At 40.0% G+C, this 25,542-nt stretch overlaps 1 protein-coding gene across 1 annotated transcript in view; it reads right to left on the minus strand.

The window, feature by feature from the left end:
* Window positions 1-200: 200 nt before the first annotated feature.
* The window catches only part of LOC137313374 (copine-3-like), a 38,964-nt gene continuing 13,622 nt past the window's right edge, over window positions 201-25,542 (minus strand). Inside the window, exons 7-16 of the mRNA XM_067979509.1 lie at window positions 23,862-23,951; window positions 21,573-21,671; window positions 20,171-20,257; window positions 18,986-19,045; window positions 18,217-18,350; window positions 15,651-15,705; window positions 15,512-15,563; window positions 6,457-6,590; window positions 5,201-5,437; window positions 201-1,733 (exon numbers count right to left, since the gene is read on the minus strand). Of these exons, the coding sequence (XP_067835610.1) occupies window positions 1,626-1,733; window positions 5,201-5,437; window positions 6,457-6,590; window positions 15,512-15,563; window positions 15,651-15,705; window positions 18,217-18,350; window positions 18,986-19,045; window positions 20,171-20,257; window positions 21,573-21,671; window positions 23,862-23,951 (1,056 nt within the window). The 3' untranslated portion in view covers window positions 201-1,625. The remainder of the gene's footprint in view (window positions 1,734-5,200; window positions 5,438-6,456; window positions 6,591-15,511; window positions 15,564-15,650; window positions 15,706-18,216; window positions 18,351-18,985; window positions 19,046-20,170; window positions 20,258-21,572; window positions 21,672-23,861; window positions 23,952-25,542) is intronic.

The raw sequence follows: 25,542 nt of genomic DNA on the forward strand, positions 1-25,542 counted from the left end.
CCAAGATCTTATTGAATGGCGGAGCAAGCTCAAGGGGCCGTATCTCCTGCCTCATATTCTCATGACTGGAAAGCTATAGTGAATGGTTTATGGAAAGATGTCAATGCACTTGTGGTGTGATCGATGCGAAGCTAAAGAAGGTCCAATGAACTACAAATGGTATATGACAAATTACAATATTAAGAAAAAAGTGCCATTACTATATTAAAAAAAACTTCTTTTTATCCATTACATAAAAAGTGCCCAATATACTCTGTACAAGTGTACCATCTGACCCAGAAGTGCCAGTAAATATTCAGTGACTTACATAAAGTAGCAATTGTTACTTTATTTACAAGTTCTCCAGCTTCCACATTTAAGAACTCACTTGTTAACTGGATGATAATTGCAACTTTCGCCCTTTCTTTATTCAATATAAAAAGCCATAAAATATTTTCTAAACTGCCTTGTGTCTTTTATTGAAAGATACTTGCTTAAATATAACTACTTATTTTTGGGAAATTAGTGTATAGTAAAATGTCTGTTGTATATTTTACACAGTACTAGGTGAGCATATTTTAAAATCATAAAATGCTTTCACCCTATGCTGTGGTGAATTTGGAAACATTTCACTGAGCATTTGGATTTTTAGGTCAACAAGGATGGATAAAATGTTGTGGCAATGTAGTGGAAGAAGATATATTTAATTGAAAGGTAAATACAAAGATGTTGACTTACTGACATCAAGAACATTCCTTCTGTATTTTGTTATGTTTTTTTAATTCATGTAGTTTTGTAGTCATCAGCTACTTATAAACTGCTAAAGTTCAAGTGACTAACATACTACACCCTTTATACATCAAAAGGATGTCATAGAAAGGTATGTTTGTGTCATTCTATTAAGAGCATTCTATCTACAAGTTAATCTAGATTTATCATTTATCTTCTTTAAAATCCTTATTCAACTCTAAATATTTTTTTTTAAAATGTACATTTCAATCTTTTTTCTAACAGCACCTACTTCGTATTTGGCCCCAATCTAAAAATTCAAAAATTGTACATTTCAAACAGAACATTATAAAACATTAAAGTAAATCATCTACAGAATAACTTAGAAGTAAGCAGTACACAAAAAAAACTGCAATGTTGAAAATCTGAAATAAAACTAGAAAGTACTGGAAATACACAGAATACTCAGCATTTATATATAAAAGAAAACAGATTTAACCTTTCATCAGAACGAAAAACTGAAAGGAAACAATTTACAGGATTGGGGGCAAAAAGGAGGGGCAGACGAAACAAGAGATACTCCAGTCCTAGAAAGTTAAGAAGGAATTACCTATTTTTTCATTGACTCACTGAAGATATTCCAAAAATATTTTCTGTATTATGTTTTCTCTTCAAAACAAAACATTTTACACAAATGGCAACTTGAAAGCAATCATACAGAACAATTTAATCTGGTCAAATTTCATTATATTGTTTTATCAAAATTATTCAAATTATGTTAACATGGAAATTCATAAACATTTAAAACATTTTTAACTAACAAAATAAATAAAATGTATAGTGGCTAATACTGGCAGGACTGAAGATTTTTGTACTCCAGGGAATACATCTGTTGGTCAGATCACACTTTCAGACACTTAAGGGCTTGGTTCATTCGAAGGATGGAGTTTGCGCGAGTTGAAGTAGTACATCACTTGCTGAGGTAATTCAGCCAATACGCTTTGTGCAAGAGCTTCTTTGGGTGCCTGTGGAATGAGATGAGAATGTCATTACTTTGAAAAACAACAAATATGTGGACAAACAGCACATGACAGATATGACAGCAAATTTTCAGTCTACACTGTTTCATTGAATCATACAGCACAGAAGGAGGCCATTCAGCCCACTGTGCCTGTGCCGGCTCTCTGAAAGAGCTATCCAATTAGTCCGACTCCCCTGCTCTTTCCACACAGTCCTGCAAATGTTTCCCCTTCAAGTAATTATTCGATTCCCTTTTGAAAGTTACTTTTAAATTTGCTTCCACCAACCCTTCAGGCAGTGCATTCCAGATCATCATAACTCGCTGCAAAAAACGCATTCTTTACATCTCCTCTTTGGTTCTTTTGACAATTACCTTAAATCTGCGTCTTCTGGTTGGTGACCCATCTGCCGCCAGTGCAAACAGTTTCTCCCTATTTATTCTATCAAAAGCCCTCAATTTGGAACATCTCAAATCTCCCCTCAACCTTCTTTGCTCTAGGGAGAACAATCTCAGCTTCTCTAGTCTCTCCACATAACTGCATCAGCCTATTCTAGGTGGCAGGCACTGTGGACAGTAATTTGTCAATATAATTTTACCAAGTGTCCCAAATAATATTTATATTTACACACATTTTAAATTGAATATTAATTTCAAGCAGAGTGGTAATCATTCTCGTTGACTCAAATGAGGCAGAGGGATACAGGACAAGATTATGGGGCTTCTAAATTTTAAAAAAAGATAGCATAAACACACTTTCTAAAAAAGTCATGAGAAAAAAAATGAAAACATTACAAATAAGACATTAACTTTACATTGTAACAGATTAAATACTTCAAAAAATATAGTAAAAAGAACTAAATGCTTGTGGGTAAGTGCCATATAGTTTTATTAAGGATTTTATATATCAAAAGTGTAATCATATATTTGCGATATTGCACACAGAAGAACCCCCAGGCTTGTTTGCATTAAACAGTGGTTGGGTTTTCCTGTCTCTCGCTCACCAGCTTGTGATTTTCCATTGATTAAACTGCATTGGCAGGAAATTGCAGAATGGTGAATCTAGAAGCAGAAATCCACAGCCAATGACTTTCAAAGCCAAACCATCTTGTGAAATTGGCTTCTCTCGCATTAAAATAAAATAGTTCTACCAAATCAATGCAGTACTAAAAACAGTGGCTGGGATCTGCTTTTTTCCAACGCTTTCTGGGCAGAACTGGGCACACACAGGTGGAAAATGAGACGGATGCACCATGTAGTTTTTACAATCAACTGGATTTCAAGTTGGAAGTGACAGGTGATGCTCAATAGATCTCCCCATATATGAGTGGGCATATTGAAATGATATTTAAATGATGAAAATACATCAGCCAATGTATTTTCTATCACTTGGCCCAGAGCATTGCTGGAGGCCAGAGATGGTTGTTTGCCCTAGGCATCCAACAATGCTATGGCAGCAGAAGGGGGAACTTAATGTTTTGAATCTGGCAATTATACAGGCTTTCTGGATTTTAAAATTTAAGTATTACCAGCAGACTGCCACAAACAAATCTTTGCTCCTAGTACTGGTAGGCTCCTTGGTGGAGGCCAGAGTGCTGACCAAAATTATTTAAATGATCCAGGGCCACAAGATTAGCTGTGGTCAAGGCATATCTTTTTGAAAAGTAGAAGTACCACCATGTCAAAGATGTGCCTCAATTCCACTAAAGCAAAAGACCTGAGCCATAATGTTTTACTTCTCTAAAATGAAACTTGTTTTAATGCCAAAGATTTGCTGCAGTAACAGAACTGCAGGTTTTCTGGTATTCAATTTCATGCAGATTTTGCAGCCTCATACTAGATGTCAGTGTTGTGAAGTTCTAACTTACATAATTTGGTCCAATCATATTATACCAGTAATACCAGTTTTTCAAGGGACTATTTTCAGGTGCCACAAAGTAGGTCACGTCTATTGCCACCACTGTGGTGGCAGTAACATGTTCTGTTATTGCCACCGACAGAATGTGGGAGGACAATACTCACCCAACCCTTTGTCTGTAATGTGTAATTTGATCCAGTCATTGTCAGATGCGCTGCAGAGTTCAGAGAGGAAGATAAAGGCCATGGAGGGATTTCAACATGAGTATAAGAACTTTAAAATCAAGATGTTGGTGGATTGGGAGCCAATGTAGGTCAGTGAGCACAGGGATAATGGGTGAATGAGAGTTGCAGAGAGATAGGGTACATGTAGTAGAGTTTTGGATGAGTTCAAGTATATTGAGGGTGGAAGATGGGAAGCTGGCCAGGAGGGCATTGGAATAGTTGAGTCTGGAGGTAATCAAGGCACGGATGAGGCTTTTAGCAGCAGATGGGCTGAGGCAGGGGCTGAGATGGGAAATGTTGTGGAGGTGGAAGTAGGTAGTCATTGTTATGGAGAAAATATCGGGTCAGAAGCTCAGCTCAGGGTCAATTAGGATGCCGAGGCTGCGAACAGTCTGTTTCAGCCCAAGACAGTGGTAAGGGAGGGGGGGTTGGAATCAGTAGCGAGAATTTGTGGCGGGGACCGAAGACAACATCCTTGGTCTTCCCAATGTTTAATTGGAGGAATTTGCAGTTCATCCCAGACTAGATGTTGGACAAGCAGTCTGACAACAGAGGCAGTGGAGGGGACAAAAGAGGTGGTGGTGGTGAGGTAAGGCTGGGTGTCGTCGGTATACATGTGGAACCTGACGTCATGGCTTCGGATGATGTCGTCAAGGGAGAGCATGTAGATGTGAAATAGGACGGGGCCAAGGATAGATCCATGGGGGACTCTAGAGGTAATGGTGTGGCGGGAAGAGAAGCCATTGCAGGGATTCTCTGGCTACAATTGGATAGGTAATAGTAGAACAAAGCAAGAGTAATCCTACCCAGTATACTATATGAGGCCAATCACACTGTTAGTATCATTTTCTCCTGCTGAAATTTGGCAAAACACTTGATAAAGCACATCAACAATGACATGCTCAAAAACAATCCCTTTACCAACTGTATTCAAATCATAAGCTTCAGTACATGTACCTGCATAAATCACAACACACTACAGTCACATTATCCATATGAGGTGGGTTCTCATTTAAAAAAATATTTAAGACTAGAACTAGCTAAAATACTTACCCATTCTATAAGCACAAATGGACCAACCAGTTGCAACACATATGCAATTTTGCTGCTTGCATCTTATGCCAAAGCATCTATTTGTAAATATTAGAGAGGATTCTAAGATCTGGTTCTTTCAGGAGGTGCATTTCAAGAAATCTCAGTCATGTAGTTTGTGATTTTCTTAATTCATTAGTTTTCAGTTTTACCAGTCACATTTAAAGATCTGCATAAATGTGACTTGTATGGCAGATTTTACAATATTTCATACATTTGTCTAATGCAATACTTTGTATTTCAAGCCTGTGAAGTAGGCCTCAAAACTGCTATTATTACTGGGCAATGTTACATACTCACATTTTGAAACTTCCTAAAAGGCACAAACTGGACAATATCTCTGATAGCTACTTCGCCGGTGGGTGATCTCAGAACACCATCATCACCATCCAGAAATTCCATGGCACTAAAATCCGCACCACCAACACCAATAATGATGATAGACATTGGCAACTTAGAAGCATTAACAATGGCCTGTCTTGTATTATCCAAATCGGTTATCACTCCATCTGTGATGATCAGCAGGATGAAATATTGCTGCCAAAAAAAGTGATCTTACTTTAATTAATTCATCAAAATCATATACAGCAAATGGATTAATTTGCCAAGATCAAACACAAAGCATTGCTTCTTAATGGATAGTTCAATTACAAAGATCATGAAAGTTGGATTGTGACTATTTCTTACTACAATTATGACATATATATTGAAATTCATTTCACTATGAATACTGACCCTTACATTCTATTTAAATGCAGATCTCACTAGTAAAGCACGCTAACAAGTTCTCTAGGTGCCCAAATTTTAAAGCAAAAGCAAAGCAGTTTTACATATAAACTCCACCTACTAAAATTCAAACAACTTAAAGATTTCTAAATATATAAATCAAATACTGGACTAAAATATTAATCACTCAGTGATTTTGTCAATCACTTCTTATTTCAAGCCTGTGAAGGAGGCCTCAGAACTGTTATTACTGGGCAGTGTTACATACTTACATTTTAAAACTTCCTAAAAAGGCACAAACTGGATAATATCTCAGATAGCTACTTCTCTGGCAGTGTTTGAGATTTGCAGCACAATTACATACTCTTGAGGTCAGTAGTTATTCAGGGCTCACTCAGGAAATACACTTCCTTATGTGGAATTTAGCTATACAGACCGAGAAGGTTTCAAATTCAATCACGGTCTGCGCTAAGTTAGCTGATCTCAGCTGATATGGTGGACTGCAATCAGCACCTCTCCCCACCCCAACATCACTAACACTGACCCCTGGGGCACTACACTCAGCACCTCTCCAAAATACTAATGTGATTGTGGAATATCAATTACTTTGTAATCACCCTGTACATTTAACCCTTGGTTATCAATGATCTTTGAGATTCTAAAAATTATATGAAGTGTTACTATTTTCTCCCCATTCCAGTTTTGCGCACACAATTCCTCATTGAGACACTGTGGTTAGTAATCTGCTTCCTAGCATCTGTCAAAGCTGCTCTATCACCATCTACTCATACGAGATAGTGGTGTGCGACTGTATATATAGAAATACTTACTGAAGCTTTTGGTTGCTGTGCCGCTGCAGCTGCAAATCTTCCCACCTGGTTTATTATTGGAGAGAAGTTTGTAGGTCCATATAACCTGACTTGAGGAATACAGTTGCGATAGGCATCCACAATCCCCTGCACCCCTGAAGAACCCAATCAGTAATAAAATGTTAATAAATGAATTTATCAAAACCCATTTGGTGCCACTCTAGCATCAGTCTCAAGTTCTGCAAGACTCAAGATAATGTCCCAACTATAGTTTTCCTACCATGAGGGAACCATTATGAGTTGGTAGTTATTTAACCAATCACAAAATAGATTAAATACATTAACATGCTCAGAACTTTCATGAACTCAATGCTTCTATTTATAAAAAGGTAAGTTATGGGCAATTCAAATGGAGTACAATAGTTTACAATTTACTTTTTTTTTAAATAACTAAGAGAATCTGATTATGCAAAAAATAAATGGCAGAAGTTGCAAAGTTGTTGTTACTTAGATTCAGGAGTTACAATACAGCACTGGTGTACACACCACTTGTAACAGTGCTGCTTTCCAAAAGAGTTAATGCTTCACAAGGGCATACACACATGCCATGTATTCTCATTCCAGGAATGTGATTTTTAAAAGTTTTAATTTTTTTCCCCTTTGCTTCTCAAGAAACAACAAAAAAAAAGAGATGAGGCTGCAGCAATCTTGCTTACCCCTTCTCATATACATGTTGTTTTCAGAATCTTTTTGGATGATAAACCACATGCTGTAAGGCTAAAGTGCTAAGTATCAGTTTGGCTCAAAGCACCCTCACCTCAGAGTCAAATGGTTTGGGTGTAAGCCCCATTTCACGACTTCAGCACATAATCTAGGCTGACACTTCAGTGCGGTACTGAGGGTGTGCTGCATTGTCCGAGGTTCTAAGCAGATGAGATGTTAAAAGTGAGGCCCCATCTTCCTGTTTACGTGTACGTAAAAGGCCCTGTTGCATATTTCAAGAGGAGCATGGAGTTTTCCCAGTATCCTGGCAAACATTTTTCCCCTCAACCAACACCACATAGACAAGATTAACTAGTCATTTATCACATTTACTTTGACCTGATCAAATTGGCTGCAGTGTTTGCTGACATAACAATAATGACTGCACTTCAAAAGCAATTCACTGACTTTGAGATGTCCTGAGGAAATGACAGAAGGGTCAATATAAATGCAAGGCCATTCTTTCTAAAAATGGTTTCAATGTCAAAAGCAACAATTGAGAGAACGGTATGGGGGCACTAAAACATTTAGGCCTGGAGTTTCTGCTAAAATGCATTAACATAATCACAAACATAATACCTGCCATGAATTGTCACAATTCGGCAGCTTAACATAGTGTAATCATTTATTTATTTTTGCAATCAAAAATATTCATTGATATATTTAAGAGATGTATTTAAGAGAGGGTGGTGACCTGGTGCAGTTTTATTAATACAGTTGAAAATGGGCTCATCACTAAAAATAAGCATTTTTAGTAAAGGGGTTCAGTCCTCTGCCTGAGTAACCTGATTTAAAAATCACTGAAAATGACAAAAAACTATACTGAAGCATTTACTACTTTCATTGGTGTACACTAGTCAGTTTCTTAGTAAATTAAATATTTAATATTTAAAAACATTTACATCGTGCCTATTAGCAGTGCCTTTGCTCCTAAGAAAGCTAACTTAATTTTAAGACCCTCCCCAAACAGCCGCAGGCTGGTGCAATCGGCGTAAACTCACCATCCTCATCCTTTCGAACGGGGGACGTGGCCAGTTTTGTCGGCAAGGCTGGCTTCAGCACAATTTTTCTTAAGCCAGCACAAAACATTGTGGAAATTCTGTGATGTTTACACTGATTCAGCCGGATTGCGCTGAAAAAGCCAGCACAATCTAGCGGAAACTCTGGGCCTTAAAATTTAAAGTCAGCATCATATGAAAGAGTTACAGGATATGATCAGACTGACATTTTCAACATGAATATCTTGATCACTGTAATAGTGCCAATCAACATTTTGTAAAAGATCTAGAGACAGTGGACAAATAATTCACCAAACTAAACAAAACAGTAATACTTTGATACTGAATCAGATTGACGTGACTAAAAAATCCCAACACTACCAAAATGTGCCATTTGGTTGGTCTATCATTGTGATTAGAATAATCTGTCCCTCCCTTTTGCATTCCAGATGTGGAGATGCCGGTGATGGACTGGGGTTGACAATTGTAAACAATTTTACAACACCAAGTTATAGTCCAGCAATTTTATTTTAAATTCACAAGCTTTCGGAGATTTTCTCCTTCCTCAGGCAAATGTTTCAAGATCTCCTTGAAGCCTACGCATTTATACATATTGAACAATAAAACATGGTGTTTACAGACTGCCCCTGCAACTGCCCGTTGCCAAGGCAATCACCGTGTTCAGACAGAGAGGTGTTACCTGCAGAACCTCCGAATACACATTCAACAAAAAAACAAACAGGGAAAAAAACAGAGAAAAAAAACAGAGAGAGGCAGAAACATCCGGAAGGCAGAGAGAGCCAGCAAATGACCCATTATATTAAAAACAGATAACATTTGTTCGCTGGTGGGGTAACGTGTAGCGTGACATGAACCCAAGATCCCGGTTGAGGCCGTCCTCATGGGTGCGGAACTTGGCTATCAATTTCTGCTCGACAATTTTGCGTTGTCGTGTGTCTCGAAGGCCGCCTTGGAGTACGCTTACCCGAAGGTCGGTGGATGAATGTCCATGACTGCTGAAGTGTTCCCCGACTGGGAGGGAACCCTCCTGTTTGGCGATTGTTGCGCGGTGTCCGTTCATCCGTTGTCGCAGCGTCTGCATGGTCTCGCCAATGTACCATGCTCTGGGGCATCCTTTCCTGCAACGTATGAGGTAGACAACGTTGGCTGAGTCACAGGAGTATGAACCATGCACCTGGTGGGTGGTGTCATCCAAGGCGGCCTTCGAGACACACGACAACGCAAAATTGTCGAGCAGAAATTGATAGCCAAGTTCCGCACCCATGAGGACGGCCTCAACCGGGATCTTGGGTTCATGTCACGCTACACGTTACCCCACCAGCGAACAAATGTTATCTGTTTTTAATATAATGGGTCATTTGCTGGCTCTCTCTGCCTTCCGGATGTTTCTGCCTCTCTCTGTGTTTTTTTTTCTCTGTTTTTTTTCCCTGTTTGTTTTTTTGTTGAATGTGTATTCGGAGGTTCTGCAGGTAACACCTCTCTGTCTGAACACGGTGATTGCCTTGGCAACGGGCAGTTGCAGGGGCAGTCTGTAAACACCATGTTTTATTGTTCAATATGTATAAATGCGTAGGCTTCAAGGAGATCTTGAAACATTTGCCTGAGGAAGGAGAAAATCTCCGAAAGCTTGTGAATTTAAAATAAAATTGCTGGACTATAACTTGGTGTTGTAAAATTGTTTACAATTTTGCATTCCAGCTCACGTACATCGACCCTCTTGTTTACTACAAGACAGCTGAACACAAAAGGAGTGAGTCATACCACCAGAAGTTCTTTGTGCTGAACCAAGACAACAGGATTAGGGGACGTGATTAGAAGCTAAAAACACTTTGAACTAAAATGGGACTTCAGCAGCAACTACTCGAAGAAAATTCCTGTTTCTTGAGGAGAGGACAGACATTGCTTTTTCAAGATTCCAGTCTACAGACCAGGAGCATCAGAACTCCACTGCTCTTTACCTCTTCTCCCCCAAACAATGGGGGTTAACAATTGTAAACAATTTTACAACACCAAGTTATAGTCCAACGATTTTATTTTTAATCCCACAAGCTTTCGGGGGCTTTCCCCTTCCTCAGGCGGTGTGGAAAAGGGGCATCTCCACATCAAACAATGGGGGAACACAGATAAGAGAAAGCCCGAGAAACCCCTGATATTTCAATTTTTTTCCTTGTGGTTACCCATGGTGCTGTATATTCCTCTGTGTTGATGGTTACGATTGAGCAACACCATGGATCAACAAACTGTCTTTCACTACTGGCCTTTATGTTTGAATCAAGCCCAGACAGATGGAATGAAACAGCTCTGAATAGTACAAATTAGAAGACAGTGGGTTCATCCCCTCCCCACTCCAGTACTTAATCCACTGACATTAAAATCCTTTACTATTAATAGGATATATCTAAGGAGCCATGGTTAGTAAAAGATCAATGATTGATAGTATCTATATAGCATGGGCATTGTCCCCAAGAAGATTGATCATTTCAGAAGTTAAATGGGCTGAGGCCAGCAAGAACAACAAATCATCCCCCATCACATTCTTTCTTTTAAAAAAAATGGGTGCATTTTGTGCTCATTGTTCTTCTATTTGTCACCCTTTTGTCAGCATTAAACTCTTCCAGGTCAGGTATAACAGCCAAGTGTAGAATAAAGCTCACGACTATAGCCTTCGAGTCAGGAGGTTGTGGATTCAAACTTCACATCAGGACTGGACCTAGATTATGTGCTCAAGTCCATGGAGGGTAGAGGAAGAGAGGCAGGTCAAGCTTTTTTCTGGTAATTGGTGGGCCAATACTAAGAAAATCAGACTTTAATACCTTCAGTTCTCCGTAACCCAAGAAGCTGGGCCTATTGATCTGGACTGCCAAGAGGTCAGACATGATTGGATATTTGAAAAAAAATTGTGAACTATTTTTTCATCCCATTACAACATTTAAAAAAAAAATACACCACATACAATGCATTAAAATTAAACACAGCAACGCTTCCAACTCAGTTAGAAACACATGCTCAAAATTACTCAAATTGCTTTTGATTTTAGACTTCAGGGCAAAAAACTGAGTAGTGTTGATCATGTTGCCTGATCCACAACTGGAATATTGTGTTTTCCATTTTAGGATTTGAAATGAGCTCCCATTCCTTCTGACCCCTTCCAAACCCCATCTCCAATTACACAGAGGGTAAAGCTACTGATTGGGGTGATACCGAGCAACATAACAACTTGCACTTTTATAGCGCCTTCAATGTAGTAAAACGTCCCAAGTCGCTTCACAGGAGTGATGATCAAACAAAATTTGACACCAAGCCACATAAGGAGATATCAGGACCAGTGACCAAAAGCTTGGTCAAAGAGGTAGGTTTTAAGAAGCGTCTTAAAGGAGAGAGAGGTAGAGAGATTTAGGGAGGGAATTCCAGAGCTTAGGGTTCAGGCAGCTGAAGGCATGGCCGCCAATGGTGGAGCGATCAAAATCGGGGATGTACAAGAGGCAAGAATTGGAGGAGCACATAGATCTCGGTGAATTGTAGGGCTGGAGGAGATTAGAGAGAGAAGGAAGGGAAAGGCCATGGAGGGATTTGAAAAAAAGGATGAGAATTTTAAAAATCAAAAGCATTCCAGGACCGGGAGCCAATGTAAGTCAGTGAGGACAGGGGTGATGGGAGAACGGGACTTGGTGCGAGGTAGAATACGGGCAGCAGAGTTTTGGATGAGCTCAAGTTTGTGGAGGGTGGAAGATGGAAGGACGGCCAGGACAGCATTGGAATAGTCAAGTCTAGAGGTAACAAAGGCATGGATGAGGGTTTCAGCAGATGAGCTGAGGCAGAGGCAGAGACAGGTGATGTAACGGTCTTAGTGATGGAGCGGATTATGTGGTTGGAAGTGCATCTCAGGGTCAAATAGGACGCCAAGACTGCAAACGGTCTGGTTCAGCCTCGGACAGTGGCTAGGAAGAAGGATGGAGTCGGTGGCTAGGGAACAGAGTTTGTGGCTCATGGGATTGGGGGCAATACATTAGCATGGATAGAGGATTGATTAACAGACAGAAAATAAAGGAGGAATAAATTGTCATTTTTGGGTTGGCAGATGTAACTAGTGGGGTGACACAGGAATCAGCGCTTGGGCCCCAGCTGTTTACAATATATATGAATGACTTAGATGAGGGGACCGAATGTAATGTATCCAAGTTTGCTGATTGTACAAAGCTAGGTAGGAAAGTAAGCTGTGGGGAGAACATGAAGAGGCTGCAAAGGGATATATAGACAGGTTAAGTGAGTGGCAGATGAGTGTAATGTGGGGAATTGTGAAATTATCCACTTTGGCAGGAAGAATAGAAAAGCAGAATTTTTTTTTTAAAAAACAGCAAGAGATTGAGAAATGTGGTAGTCAGAGGGATTTGGGTGTCCTTGTAACAAATCACAGAAAAATCAACGTGCAGGTTCAGCAGGAATTAGGAAGGCAAATGGTATGTTTGCCTTTATTGCAAGGGGGTTGGAGTAAAAGAGTAAGAAGGTCTTGCTGCAATTACATAGGGCTCAGGTGAGACCACACCTGGAGTACTGTGTACAGTATTGGTCTCCTTACCTAAGGAAGGATATTCTTGCCTTAGAGGGGGTACAACAAAGGTTAACTAGATTGATTCCTGGGATGAGAAGGTTGTCCTATGAGGGGAGATTAAGTAGAATGGGCCTATATGCTCTAGAGTTTAGAAGAATGAGATATGATCTCATTGAAATGTATACTCTTTTTTTAAAAAATAAGAGGGCTTGACAGGGTAGATACTGAGAGGCTTTTCCCCAGATAGTCTAGAACTAGGGGTTGATCATTTAGGACCAAGTTGAGGAAAAATTTCTTCACTTAGAGGATTGTGAATCTTTGGAATTCTCTACCCAAGAGGGCTGTAGATGCTCAGTCGTTGAGTATTTCAGTCTTGAATATCGATAGATTTTTTGACACTAAGGGAATCCAGGGATATGGCGATAGGGCAGGAAAGTGGAATTGAGGTTGATGATCAGCCATTATCTTATTGAATGGCGCAGCAGGCTCGAGGGGCCGTATGGCCTACTCATGCTCCTAATTCTTATATTCTTAAATGGCAGAGACCGAAGACAATGGCTTCGGTCTACCCAATGTTTTGTTGGAGGCAATATTTACTCATCCAGTCCTGGATGTTGTCAAGCAGTCTTGTGGCAAATCAGAGACAGTGGAGGGTTCGAGGTAGAGCTGGGTGTCGTCAGTGTACACGTGGAACCTGACGTCGTGTTTTCGGATGATGTCGCCAAAGGGTAGCCTGTAGATGAGAAATAAGAGGGGGCCAAAGATAGGTCCTCGGGGGACTGCAGAGATAATGGTACGGGAGCGGGAAGAATAGCCTTTGCAGGTGATTCTGTGGCTACGACTGGACAGATAAGAATGGAACCAGACGAGGGAAGTCCCACCCAGCTGGACGTTGGAGGAGGATGGTGTGGTCAACCATGTCAAAGGATGAGGAGGGATAGTTTACCGTGGTCAGTCACATAGGATGTCATCTGTGACTTTGATGAGGGCCATTTCAGTACTGTGCCAGAGGCAGAAACCTGATTTGAGGGATTCAAACATGGAGTTGCGGGAAAGATGGGCATGGATTTGAGGCGCAACAAAATGTTCAAGGACCTTGGAGAGGAAAGGGAGGTTAGAGATGTGGCGGTAGTTTGCAAAGACAGATGGGTCAAGGGTGGGTATTTTTGAGGGGGGTGATAACGGCAGATTTGAAGGGGAGGGGGACAGTACCTGAGGAGAGGGATCCGTTAACAGTATCAGCTGACATGTGAGCCAGGAAGGGAAGTTGGGTGGTCAGCAGTTTGGTGGGAATAGAGTTGAGGGAGCAGGAGGTGGGTCTCATGGACAAGAGGAGTTCGGTGAGGGAAGAGGGATATAAGGTAGTGATCAGAGATGACCTTATCCGTAATTAACAAGATGGGAGCAGAGGGGCCACGTGAGATGGCAAGGTCGAGGGGGTGGCTGTGAATATGTGTAGGAGAGTTTATATGGTGGGTGAGATTAAGGGAGGATAGGAGAGCAGTGAACTCAGAGGAGAGAGGGCACGATGAGTTGAGAAGAAGAATGAAATCACCATGGATGAGAAGTCGCTCAGTGCTGAGGCTGAGGGAGGAAAGCAGTGAAGATATTAGTGAGAAACTTGGCATGGTACTTGGAAGGGCAGTAGAGAATGAGAATTTTAAAGATGAGGAGGTTGGAACAAGGTGAGATGCTCAAAGAAGGAGAAGGTGCCAGTGGAGTAGGGGGACAGACCAAGGTGTGATTTAGTGATATGGACCACATCCCCACCGCGGTGGTCTGGGTGGGGCAAGTGGTGGAAGATATAGCCAGGCGGGGAGGCTTCATTAAGGGGGAAGGTGTCATCACCAGTCAGCCAAGTTTCCATCAAGGCCTTGATGTCGACGCAGTCATCCACAATAAGCTCATGGATTGAAAGGGCCTTATTTACAAGTGAACGAACATTCTGGAGGGAGATGCGGAGAGGGGCAGCGATAGCTGATCTACTGGCAGAGTCAACAGGGTCAGTGCTGGAAGGAGTGAGTGGGACGGGAAGGAGACTGACATGACCAACATAGACCAAGGTTTCCCATTTGATCCTTGGTTTGTGCTGAATTAGCTGATCTCAGCCAAGGTTGTATTGGGGCACTATAATTATAAATCAGTGTCCAAGGCTGGGCTGCTGGTAAATTAGTTGGGATTCTAGCTCCTGACAACTATCAAGTGACCTTCCATCCCCAGAAAGTGTCCATCCAATGGCTATGGATAGGAACAGGATTAGGTTCGGCCATGATACCTCTCACAATTGGAACAGTCTGCCAACACATACCAGGGCTCATACCTGAAGTGAGGTGCTGGAGAGACAAGAGCATCCAAGGAGCCATCTCAGCATTAGTCATCACAGCCAGGAATGGAAAGGTAAGAGGGGGAAAAAATTGCTTTGCTATACTTGGATAGGCATTTTTAAAGCATTAGTGATAGGCATAAGGATTATGGTATTGGTTGCTGTGAGAAGAGATAAGAAAATCAAGTTAGATTAGTTCTGCAAGGGTTGGGTACCTCAAGTACAGGAGATAATACAGCAGAATATTCATAACTTGTTTGGTGTTGAGTTCTTAAAGTTGTGCTTGAAAAATGGGAATCACTTATTTTGGTATGTGTCAACAAAGTAATGTCACATGAACAGTCGAACATCTTGCTTGGAATCTTCCCCACCTTCCTCCCCATTTAAAAAGAAGCTATTACAAAATAAATATATATTCCATACCTCCACAAAATGGGTTTTCAGGGTTGAAGTTAAGTGGAAACTCGTGAGATACCTACAGGAAAAAACGCCACTACATAATATGACTTGTATACAAAAATGATATTTGAATACATTTTTTATAAAACTGATCTATATTTACCTGCCAGGTAGGGGGTAGTTGTGCACCAAATCCAAATGCCGGGAATAACTTGTCTCTGTAAAGATACAATCATAATTAGACGGTTGCCTATAAACCACCGCAAAGAGAGAATGTACGAGTGAGGATAAGTCATTCCAGTAACAACATAATAAACATCGCCACAAGTTAGAAACCAGATAATCAAATTGTTGTACATAAATTGCTTAATCTTACTTCATTGCTGTTCAAGACATATTTTAATCAGAGCTATTAGGAGGGTAGGCAGCACTTCAACACGATAGATCTCACCCCTCTCAAAGATAACTGGTCATCTTGAAAATTCCCTTTACAATAATTAATTAAATTTACATGGTTGACTGAAACCTAAATACAATCTATGTCAGCTGGCTGTTCAACTAAAGCTAATCCAAATCCTACACAATGCTCACACACAGCAGGAATTATTGGGGCTCATCAAGCTAGCATAAATTTTTAGCACTGCCATATATTATATATTTATGATAAAATATTAGCAGCAAACTAAAACGTGAGCAGAACATCTTCAAAATGATTTTGGCCTCATCTTCTAATTCTACTTGGACCCCATCTTAGATACAGATATTTTGCTGCACAGCATTATCTCCTGTATCAGACATCAGCAAGTGACTTGCTTGTTGATTTCCCTTTCCATCTTCCCTACAAGGAAGTGCTTCTCCTCAGTTAATGATGCTTAATTTTAAAACGCCGAGAGAACAAACTAATCTAAGAACTCTCTCCCCCTCCCTCTCCAAACCAACAATCTCGTCCCACCCCACTCTCTCTACCCTCCCCTCTTTCCTTTCTCTCCTCGCTTGCACTTGAAGAAGTTGACTCAACAACAATTTATTTATATAGCGCCTTTAACGTAGGAAAATGTCCCTCGGCGCTTCACAGGAGTGTAATCAGACAAAAATGGAAGCTGAGCCAAAAAAAATATTAGGAGAGGTGATTAAAAGCTTGGTCAAAGAGGTAGGTTTTAAGAAGGGTCTTAAAAGGAGGAGAGGTGGAGAGGCAGAGGGGTTTAGGGAACGAATTCCAGAGCTTCAGGCCTAGATGACTCATTGTTGGGTCCGTGTTTGACAAGAACCCTCTACTGTCATAACTATGTGACCATTATACATGTGTGAGCCTGGATAGTAAAGTCCCGATGAGAGTCAGGCAAAGTGAACTTGTGCTGGCTCACCTAGACTGGCAGTTCAGAGGGAGGGTCACTCCAAATTTTGTGATGAGAATCTCGCTGCTTAATTTGAATATGCTACAGGCAAATTAAAAATTTTGTCAGAGATCTTGGTCTGTAGCACACTTGACTAGGGAATATAAAATCTAGTGATGCATCATTTCATCAAAGGAGAAATTGATAGTGCAGAAAAATGGACTCAGTGGTACAAGAGTGATATGTTGGAAAATAGTGCTCTCATTGATGTTGAAGAGTTGAGGATTCTGGTGCAGGAGATGTACCTAAAACAGGGTAGCCATATTTAGTGCAGAAAGCCACTCTAAACAAATTTCAAGTACAAGGAGCATGCCAGAAAGTCAATAATCAAGTCAGTGCAGTCACCCAGCTCCCTTTTACCTGGCTGCAAATAAGGAAGAAGTTTTCCACTGACAAACTGTAATCTCTCTTCAAGAAGTCTAACCGAGCAGATCAGGTCCCAGGACTGCTGCTGCACCCAATTTACAATGGCAAGATGCGAACTGTAAGCAAAGTGGCACCTGAAGTGGCGAGATTCATTGCGGGACGTGATTTCATTAATCTGAATACTTTAATGAAGCTCGCACATGACTATAGTGGAGCCTGTGTTTCCCTTCTCAAGTCACCTGTTGCAAAATGCAGCATGTTGTGAATCATGAATGTGACTTCCATTTTTTTCACCCGTACCTACCACCAGCAAGACCCTACACTACCAGTGCAAAATTAAGGCATAAGTGTCAGTGGGCTATTTAACCACTACTTTGCATTACAGCCAAGTCTGATCCTTTCTTCACCAAACAGCCACACACACACACGCGAGTCTAACAGCGATCATTGAATAATAATCAGAAACAGCAACCCTGGTCGATTTTTCCTTCACTAACCCAGGGGCACTCAAGACAATTGCAGCACTGCTGATATTGCCCCCAATGACTCAGCAGGGGCTGGGGTTCCTAGCCTATATAGCTGTGCCACAAACTGCCCATTAGACAACTATGTCACAATAACCTACATCTTAAGGATTGCAAAGTCATGACTTTTAATAACAATAGAAAAAAAACCAAGTGCTACTAGTTCTCTCCACTGTTACAAAAGCAAAGTAAAATGTAAAAACCTGGCATCTCATAGTACTCTATGTTAGTACTATGTTTCCATAACTGCACAAAGCTTTCAAAAATAATTTTCACTAATATTAGACAAGCAATGGAAACATAAGTATTAGATCTACAGGCAAGAAAGAATGTGCATTATACAGCTTTTATCTATATTGCAGATAGAATTTTCTACAGTAGTTTTGAGGAGAAACTTAATAAAATGGAACACTGTAAATTGACTGAAGATAAAGGAATGCATTACGTATCATAGTCTTGAATGATCATTCCAACAGACCAGATTGCCATCAGGTATTCATTAAATCCATTAGGATTTATATAATGTAGAGAGTTAGGCGTGCGTGGATCTCCATTAGAGCCTGTGAAATCGATACCAACCTGCAATTGGCAAACATGAAAATATTTACTGGAAGTAGACAATATAGCATGCAGACTCTTGGGTTTTAACATTCATATTGCTAAACAAATTATATATAACTAGCACAAGAAAATTTATGGTCAGAATTAAGGCTTTACTTACCAACCAGAGTACTTCTTAAAATTATCTGTAATGGTAAGTGCTTTTCTATTTAATATTAAACGTTAATTAATGTTAAAAGCAACAGGGATTTTAATTTACTAATTTGTTTTACTAGGGTACTTGGGCCAACATTCCTGTTAATTGAATAACATGCAGTATTTATACAGGTAATTTACCAGCTCAGTAAGCTTTTTGTTTGGGTATAACTTTGCTTACAGATCAATTTTTCCGACATGAAAAGAATGTCACGGATGAGAAAAAGTGAGGTCAAAGACGAAGTACACACAAATAGAAAACAAAAAACACAAAAGTAATGTCAAAAGGAGGAATTCTACATGAACAGTTATTAATGCTACTCCAATATCAATTCTTATTTTTTCAAATATCAATTGTGTTTGCAATTAAACTTCAGATTAATCTGCTTTGAAAATCAGAATAGATCAGTGACCAAATTTACATTTGTTAGTTTCACCAATGGGAACGTTTTACTCACAATGAAGTTCAGCTGACAGCCACCCATAATGTAATCCAGGAAAGAGTACTCTTTCACAATCTGCAAATTAAACATTAGATTTTTTAAACAGCTATCTATCTCAGCTAAACAATGTTTTCAGAGGTAATTTCTAGAAGCATTTCAGTGTGACAAGGACTGCAAATTTAGAGGATTGTAAGCCCCACCTCTCCCACCCACTTTAACAGATGCAAAAATTGCTGATTTATTTTCAAATAGTAAAATTCAAACTAAATTTTATTAAAGCAGATGCGTTTATACACAGTTCCAGAGAGGCAATGACATTTATTTATGCAGCTGTGATACTTATTCATCCAATGAAAACAGTATTCTTCCAAGAAGCAGTCACAAAATAATTAATTCAATGTTTACTGAGATCGATTAGAAACTTACAAACCAGTGCCATCAGATCCAGGGCCTCCCCCTTACTGCTGTTAGATACTTTCCTCCACACCCTCCCCCCCCCCCCCCGCCGCTGATAGACCCCAGGAATCAACCTTCTCATCCTCCTCCTCCACATCACCTCACGGCCATCTCATCCCCTCCTCCCTGCCCCCTCGCCCTTCTTACCTTTCTTCTCTATCTCCCCTTTCGCTCTCTTTCCTGCCTTCCCCTCCTGTCAGCATTTCCCCCTTCTCTATTCCCCCATTACCATGATGTCTATTTCTTGCCCCTCTGTCCCCTTCACCACCACCCCAAAGATTTATGGTACAGTTTTACCTCCTATCAGGCCTGCTGCATCGACTTCACTGGTTTTCCAGCATTGAGATGGGAAAATAACAGCTTAGCTTTTTAAGCACTATGCTTACAATGTATTTACCAAATATACAGCCAGTACATTATCAGCTCAAAAAGCTAAGCTGCAAAATTGGCTAAGGTGCAACAGCAGTCCTGGGGACAGGAAACAGAACTGCTGAGGCCCAAGGGAGCTGTTGCGGGTGAAAGATGGAAGGTAAGCAGCAGCTGAGGCTTTAGGCACAAGGTAGCAAGCTAAGAGAAACGGTCGAGGTGGGAGAGAGCAAGAGACACACAGAGAGACAGACGAAAGCAGAAAGAAACACGAGAAGAGAAAGAAAGAAAATAAAATAAAGGAACATACTAAGCAATCATCCAGCAGTCAGGTTTCAACCTTTCATCAATAATCAGATAAGAGGCAACATTTCTTACCTGGCATAATTTAAAACTCACTATTCCTGAATTTTTGTAACTTCTCTTTTTCTGTTTCTTCTTTGGATTAATACATTCAAATTCTGCCTGCAACAGAAATACCATGAGAAATGTGATTGCAGATCATAAGACTAAACACAATGGCTTAGGTTTTCTGATTGTATACCGGTAGTAATCCATTAAAATGATCGCTAGAATAGGAAAACCAAGGCGAATGACTACGTTACTGCATAAGCAACCAATTTAACCTTATTGACATGTATTACCTCATCAATGCTCTGCTAGGAGTGAGGAGCAAAATATTAGCTCCAAGACAGGAATGTTAGAATATTCTTTGTTATATACTTTCTCCAAACTTTCCCTTCCCCGCTCCACCCCCTCAGCTTCTGTAGAGGATGTGCATGGCTGCATTTCCCCATTTCTTACTCTCCTTCATGAAACACTTCTCCAAGCTCACCACACCAGCCAGATAATTCAACAAAGCTTACCCAATAACAGGAAAGTGAAAATGTGTAGCCAAAATTTTGGTGAAGACTTTTTCCTTGAAATCTACAAGACTAAACATCCACACCTAAATGTGTTTTCAACAGTAAAAAATACACCAGATCTCATCAACAATAAAACACAATTATCAAATGGAACCACTAAAATACTAGACTAGCGTATAAACAAGTCACAACATCTCAGGATCAATTTTCTGAGTCCTCACCCATAATTTTCCAATGCGCGTCATGGCAGTCCAGCTACCTCAACATGGGCGGATTCAGAAAATCCATCCTCATGACTCATTATATACTGATTGCAACATTTCGTCTTTTCGAAGCAGTCCTTTAATCTGCCATAGACCCAAGCGCAACTTTATAAAGGAGGCAGCATTCCTTTGGATTGATTAGTTATTTTTTTTGTGTTGTGAATAAGTCACTGCTCGATTGTGCCAATAATAGGCATACTTAATATGACCAATAGAATTAGCCATTCTGAGATTTACAAAAAAAAAATCACATTTTGATAACGTGTTATTGGCCTGGCACTGCAAGAGCTATCAGATGTAACTCTAGAAATTCAAAGTCCATGCAGGTGTTCTTTTTAACATTTAAAAGCATTTCAGAGAGTTTAGATGTTATTAAAATGTAAACAGTTAGGATATATGTGCAAAAAAAATGTGGAAGGCAAGATTTAATCTGTCAGAAATAGTGACACTTGCTGCACCCAAATTTTCCAACCATTAGTTATTGGTCAAAAAAGTGGGTACAACATGCACCTGAAGTTCCAATATGCGTTCCCAGAGGGTGAGGCTCCCAGTGAGTGTGCAAAGTCAGAAAATTACTCCTTTGGGGTACTACGGCTTTAAAAGCAGCTAGAGACACATTGTACTTGAGCAAAAATAACAATAAAAACCTACTGGTGAGCTGTGGGATGCTTCTTGTAGTTTAGTCATGTTAGTCTCAAATATACCAATTAGGTCATGTGATCCATCATTGTCATAGTCATAGCAATCCACCTGAAAAAGATTAAATTAAATTTTTTGTTGAAAACTATAAATTGCTGCTTTCACATTTCCACACTCTGCTGCCCTCAAACTGCAGTATCAATGGGCCTATTGTTGCTGATGGATGCAACATTCCTCCACGCATTACCTTCTTTTGTTGATTGGAGCAATACTGATCATTAATAATTCTCACTGCAAATCTGCAGCAAAAACCTTGAGCAGCTGAGCAGGCTTGTAAACAAAACAACTTTGTAAAATACAAGAAGTGATCAGGTAGACAGTAGCTGACATTTTTTGTGCAACTGCAACCCAAATGATGAGGTTGGAGGGATAAAAGATTGTGACTTAACATCCTAGATTTTCTGCCAATTGACCCAAGAAGTGTCAGCAACAACTTGCATTTATGCAGCGCCTTTAACTTAGTAAAATGTCCCAAGGCACTTCACAGGAGCGATATCAAACAAAATTTGACATCAAATCACATAAGGAGATATTAGGACAGGTGACCAAAAGCTTGGTCAAAGTGATATCCTTTAAGACACTCCTTAAAACCTGAGTCGGGGGACGGGGGACCGGGGGGGGAATTCCAGAGCTTAGTTACCTAAACAACCAATAGCACAGCCACCAATGGTGGAGCGATTAAAATCAGGGATGCACAAGAGGCCAGAATTGGAGGAGCGCACAGTTCTCGGAGGGGTGTAGGGCTGGAGGAGGTTACAGAGATAGGGAGGGGCGAGGCCGTGGAGGGATTTGAAAGCAAGGATAAGAATTTTAAGAGGCGTTACTGGACCAGGTGCCAATGTAGGTCAGTGAACATAGGTGTGATGGTGAACGGGACTTGCTGTAGGTTAGGATATAGGCAACAGAGTTTTGAATGAGCTCAAATTTATGGAGGGTGGAAGATGAGAGGCCAGCTAGCAGAGCTGGAATAGTAAAGTCTAGAGTTCAGAAAGGCATGGATGAGGGTTTCAGCAACAGATGAGCTGAAGCAGGGGCAGAGACAGGTAATGTTACGGAGGCGGAAGTATAATTCTATGATTCTAGGTGGAAGTAGGCGGTCTTGGTGACGGAGCGGATATGGGGTCGGAAGCTGATCTCAGGATCAAATAGGATGCCAAGGTTGCGAACGGTCTGGTTCAGCCTCAAACAGTGGCCAGGGAGAAGGATGGAGTCGGTGGCTAGGGAACGGAGTTTGTGGCGGGGACCAAAGACAATAGCTTCGGTCTTCCCAATACTTAGTCGGAGGAAATTTCTGCTCATTCAGTACTGGATGTGACAAATCAGAGGCAGAGGAGGGGTCAAGAGAGATGGTGGTGAGGTGGAGCTGGGTGTCGTTAGTGCACGACGTCGTGTTTTCAGATGGTGTTGCGGAGGGGCAGCATGTAGATGAGAAACAGGAGGGGGCCGAGGATATATCTTTGGGGGATTCCAGAGGTGACAAGTGTCATCAACACTTGGAACTTGAGCTCGCTAAACTAGCTTATTTATATGTATCAACATTGCTAACCCATCAGACCCATTATAAAGTCAAATCCCATTTTAATCTAAACTCACCTCGTTAAGAGTTTCTGAAAATTAGCCGCATGAGCCATTAGATGAGCACAGGACACAAGTAAAATACTTTATCCCCTGGGCAGGAAGAACTTGTATAAGCAAATCTAATCTGTCAGCATATTACAAACAGGCAAGGATAGTGCCAATGGAAAATTTGCCAAACTCTGAATTAGCCCAAATCTGACTGTTTATAAACAATAGAATTACTTATAGAACTAATGAGTGTTTAACCCGTACTCATTTAGAGATGAAGAAAGGCCAACTCAGAAAAAACGCCATCCTTTAATAATCTTCTCATTCAACTTATGACTACTAGAAATTTCCAAACCATACATCATGTGTTCAAAACCTCTGTCACTGCTTGTTTGTACAACAAAATGTAACCAAGGACAAAAACAGATCTACACTCTGTACGGCTTGATTTACTTCACTCATAATTGGACGCACTTGCTCAGTCTGGTCAATTCTTTATAAGAATACTGATGGCGGTACTAATGTTCAGCTAGACACACTTGTTGATGTGATTTTACATTCGTCACTATGAAAGTGAACCAGCTAAATATTTCCCTAGTGATTAATTTAAAATCAATATTGCGAAGGTGAAGAAAGTACTTGTTTCACCTTCTATGTAGATAAATATAAAAGTACCTTGATAGGCCTCTGTAAGTCACCATTGCACAGAGACCGCAAAGGGATTTTAAAAGGTTTCCAACTGGGATTCAGATTATTCTTTATTACCTAAAAAGTAAAGTAGGAAATACATTAACAATAATTGAAATATCACAAAAGTGTCATTTGACTTTAAAAACAAAACATTCCCTTGTAATCTGACATTTCAATCAAGTTCTTCCATTGTACAGGAGTTCATAGCAACATTTTTTGAAATTGGAAAGATCACATTGTAAAATTTGGAGACAAAACAATTGTATATTCAATCACCTCCTGTGGCATTGCTCAGGATAAGACATGGTTGAAGTTTTAGAGATATAGAAAGAGACTAAGATTAAAGTTAAGAGCCATTGATTTTGCATGTCAGAATATTGTGCATATATTGAGAAAAATAAAATGTGTCAGTTTACAAAAAAAGTTGAAATGTGAAAAGTGTGAAGAGCTGAATTGTACTTGTGTTTGATATGGTCTAGATGAATATCCCCCTTGTCTGCATTGGAGAGTGGGATGAAACATCAAGTACTGTTATAAATTCTTTAAATGCAGATTATGAAGAGACAGTTTAGATGTCAAAAAATGTATCAGTCATTAAATAAAAGTTCTATGTTCTAAAATTAGAAAAAATTCAGTGCATTAAAAAAAGTATTAAAGTAATGTGAGGGATTAGAGACCATGCATACAAGTTAAGTTGAAAAGAAAAAGTTAGAAGAGAAAGAAAAAGGAATAAGCAGAACTTAGGTGAGGGAAAAGATTGTAAAAGGGACTAAAAATGAAATTAGAACAGTTCACTGATGCACAGATCAACAGTTGGCTATTTTACACTATAAAAGTGTGCATCTGCTATTGGCGAAGATGCAAAAAGGAATAAATGGGCCACAAAGCCCGAGAAACAGATGCTGAATTTGGAATTCAGGATAAAATACAACCTGGGGCTTCTAAGAAGAAACAGGCCATTCAATTCATTGCCTGTGCTAGCTCTTCAAGTGGAGCTACCTACTCTAATCCCAATTCCATATCCTTTATCTGTTTCCTATTATATTCCCTTTCAAATACTTATCTAATTATATTTTAAATAATCTGCAGCGAGTTTAGTGGATAATTCATGTGCAAATCCAGCAAGTTCTTAAAAATAACGGGGAGGCTAAGGGCAAGATGCCGTCTGTGCGAAGCAAACGGCGTAGATCGACCAACAAGTTCTGTAGATTCACAACTCACGGTGTATTTTATAATCCCCAGAACTTGCTGGCCGATTTGCACATTAATAACGGCATACGTGGTTAACCCACTATTATTTTTTCAGCAAGATTCAGCCCATGTTATAGTCCCTGTCTCAATAGCCACTTGTGATAAAACATCCCATGTTCTAATAGCCATCTGTGTGAAAACAGATCTTCAAACTTCCCCTTCTTCTAGGGATAATCATTAGTTTTTGTCCCTTATTACTGATTTGTCAACCACTGGAAACAAACTTTCAATATTTATCTTCTCAAAACCCCCCAAAGTCTTTGATAATTTTTAAAACTCCTATTAGAAACCCAGTTTTAGTGAAAAAAAAGCCTCAATTTGTTCACACATTCTTCGTAAGTATAATCTCATATTCTGGTAATGTCAGTGAATCTTTGCTGTATCCTTTCCATTGTACTAATATCCTTCCTATAAA

This window comes from Heptranchias perlo, chromosome 3, assembly GCF_035084215.1.
Source record: "Heptranchias perlo isolate sHepPer1 chromosome 3, sHepPer1.hap1, whole genome shotgun sequence".
NCBI classification, from domain to species: domain Eukaryota; kingdom Metazoa; phylum Chordata; class Chondrichthyes; order Hexanchiformes; family Hexanchidae; genus Heptranchias; species Heptranchias perlo.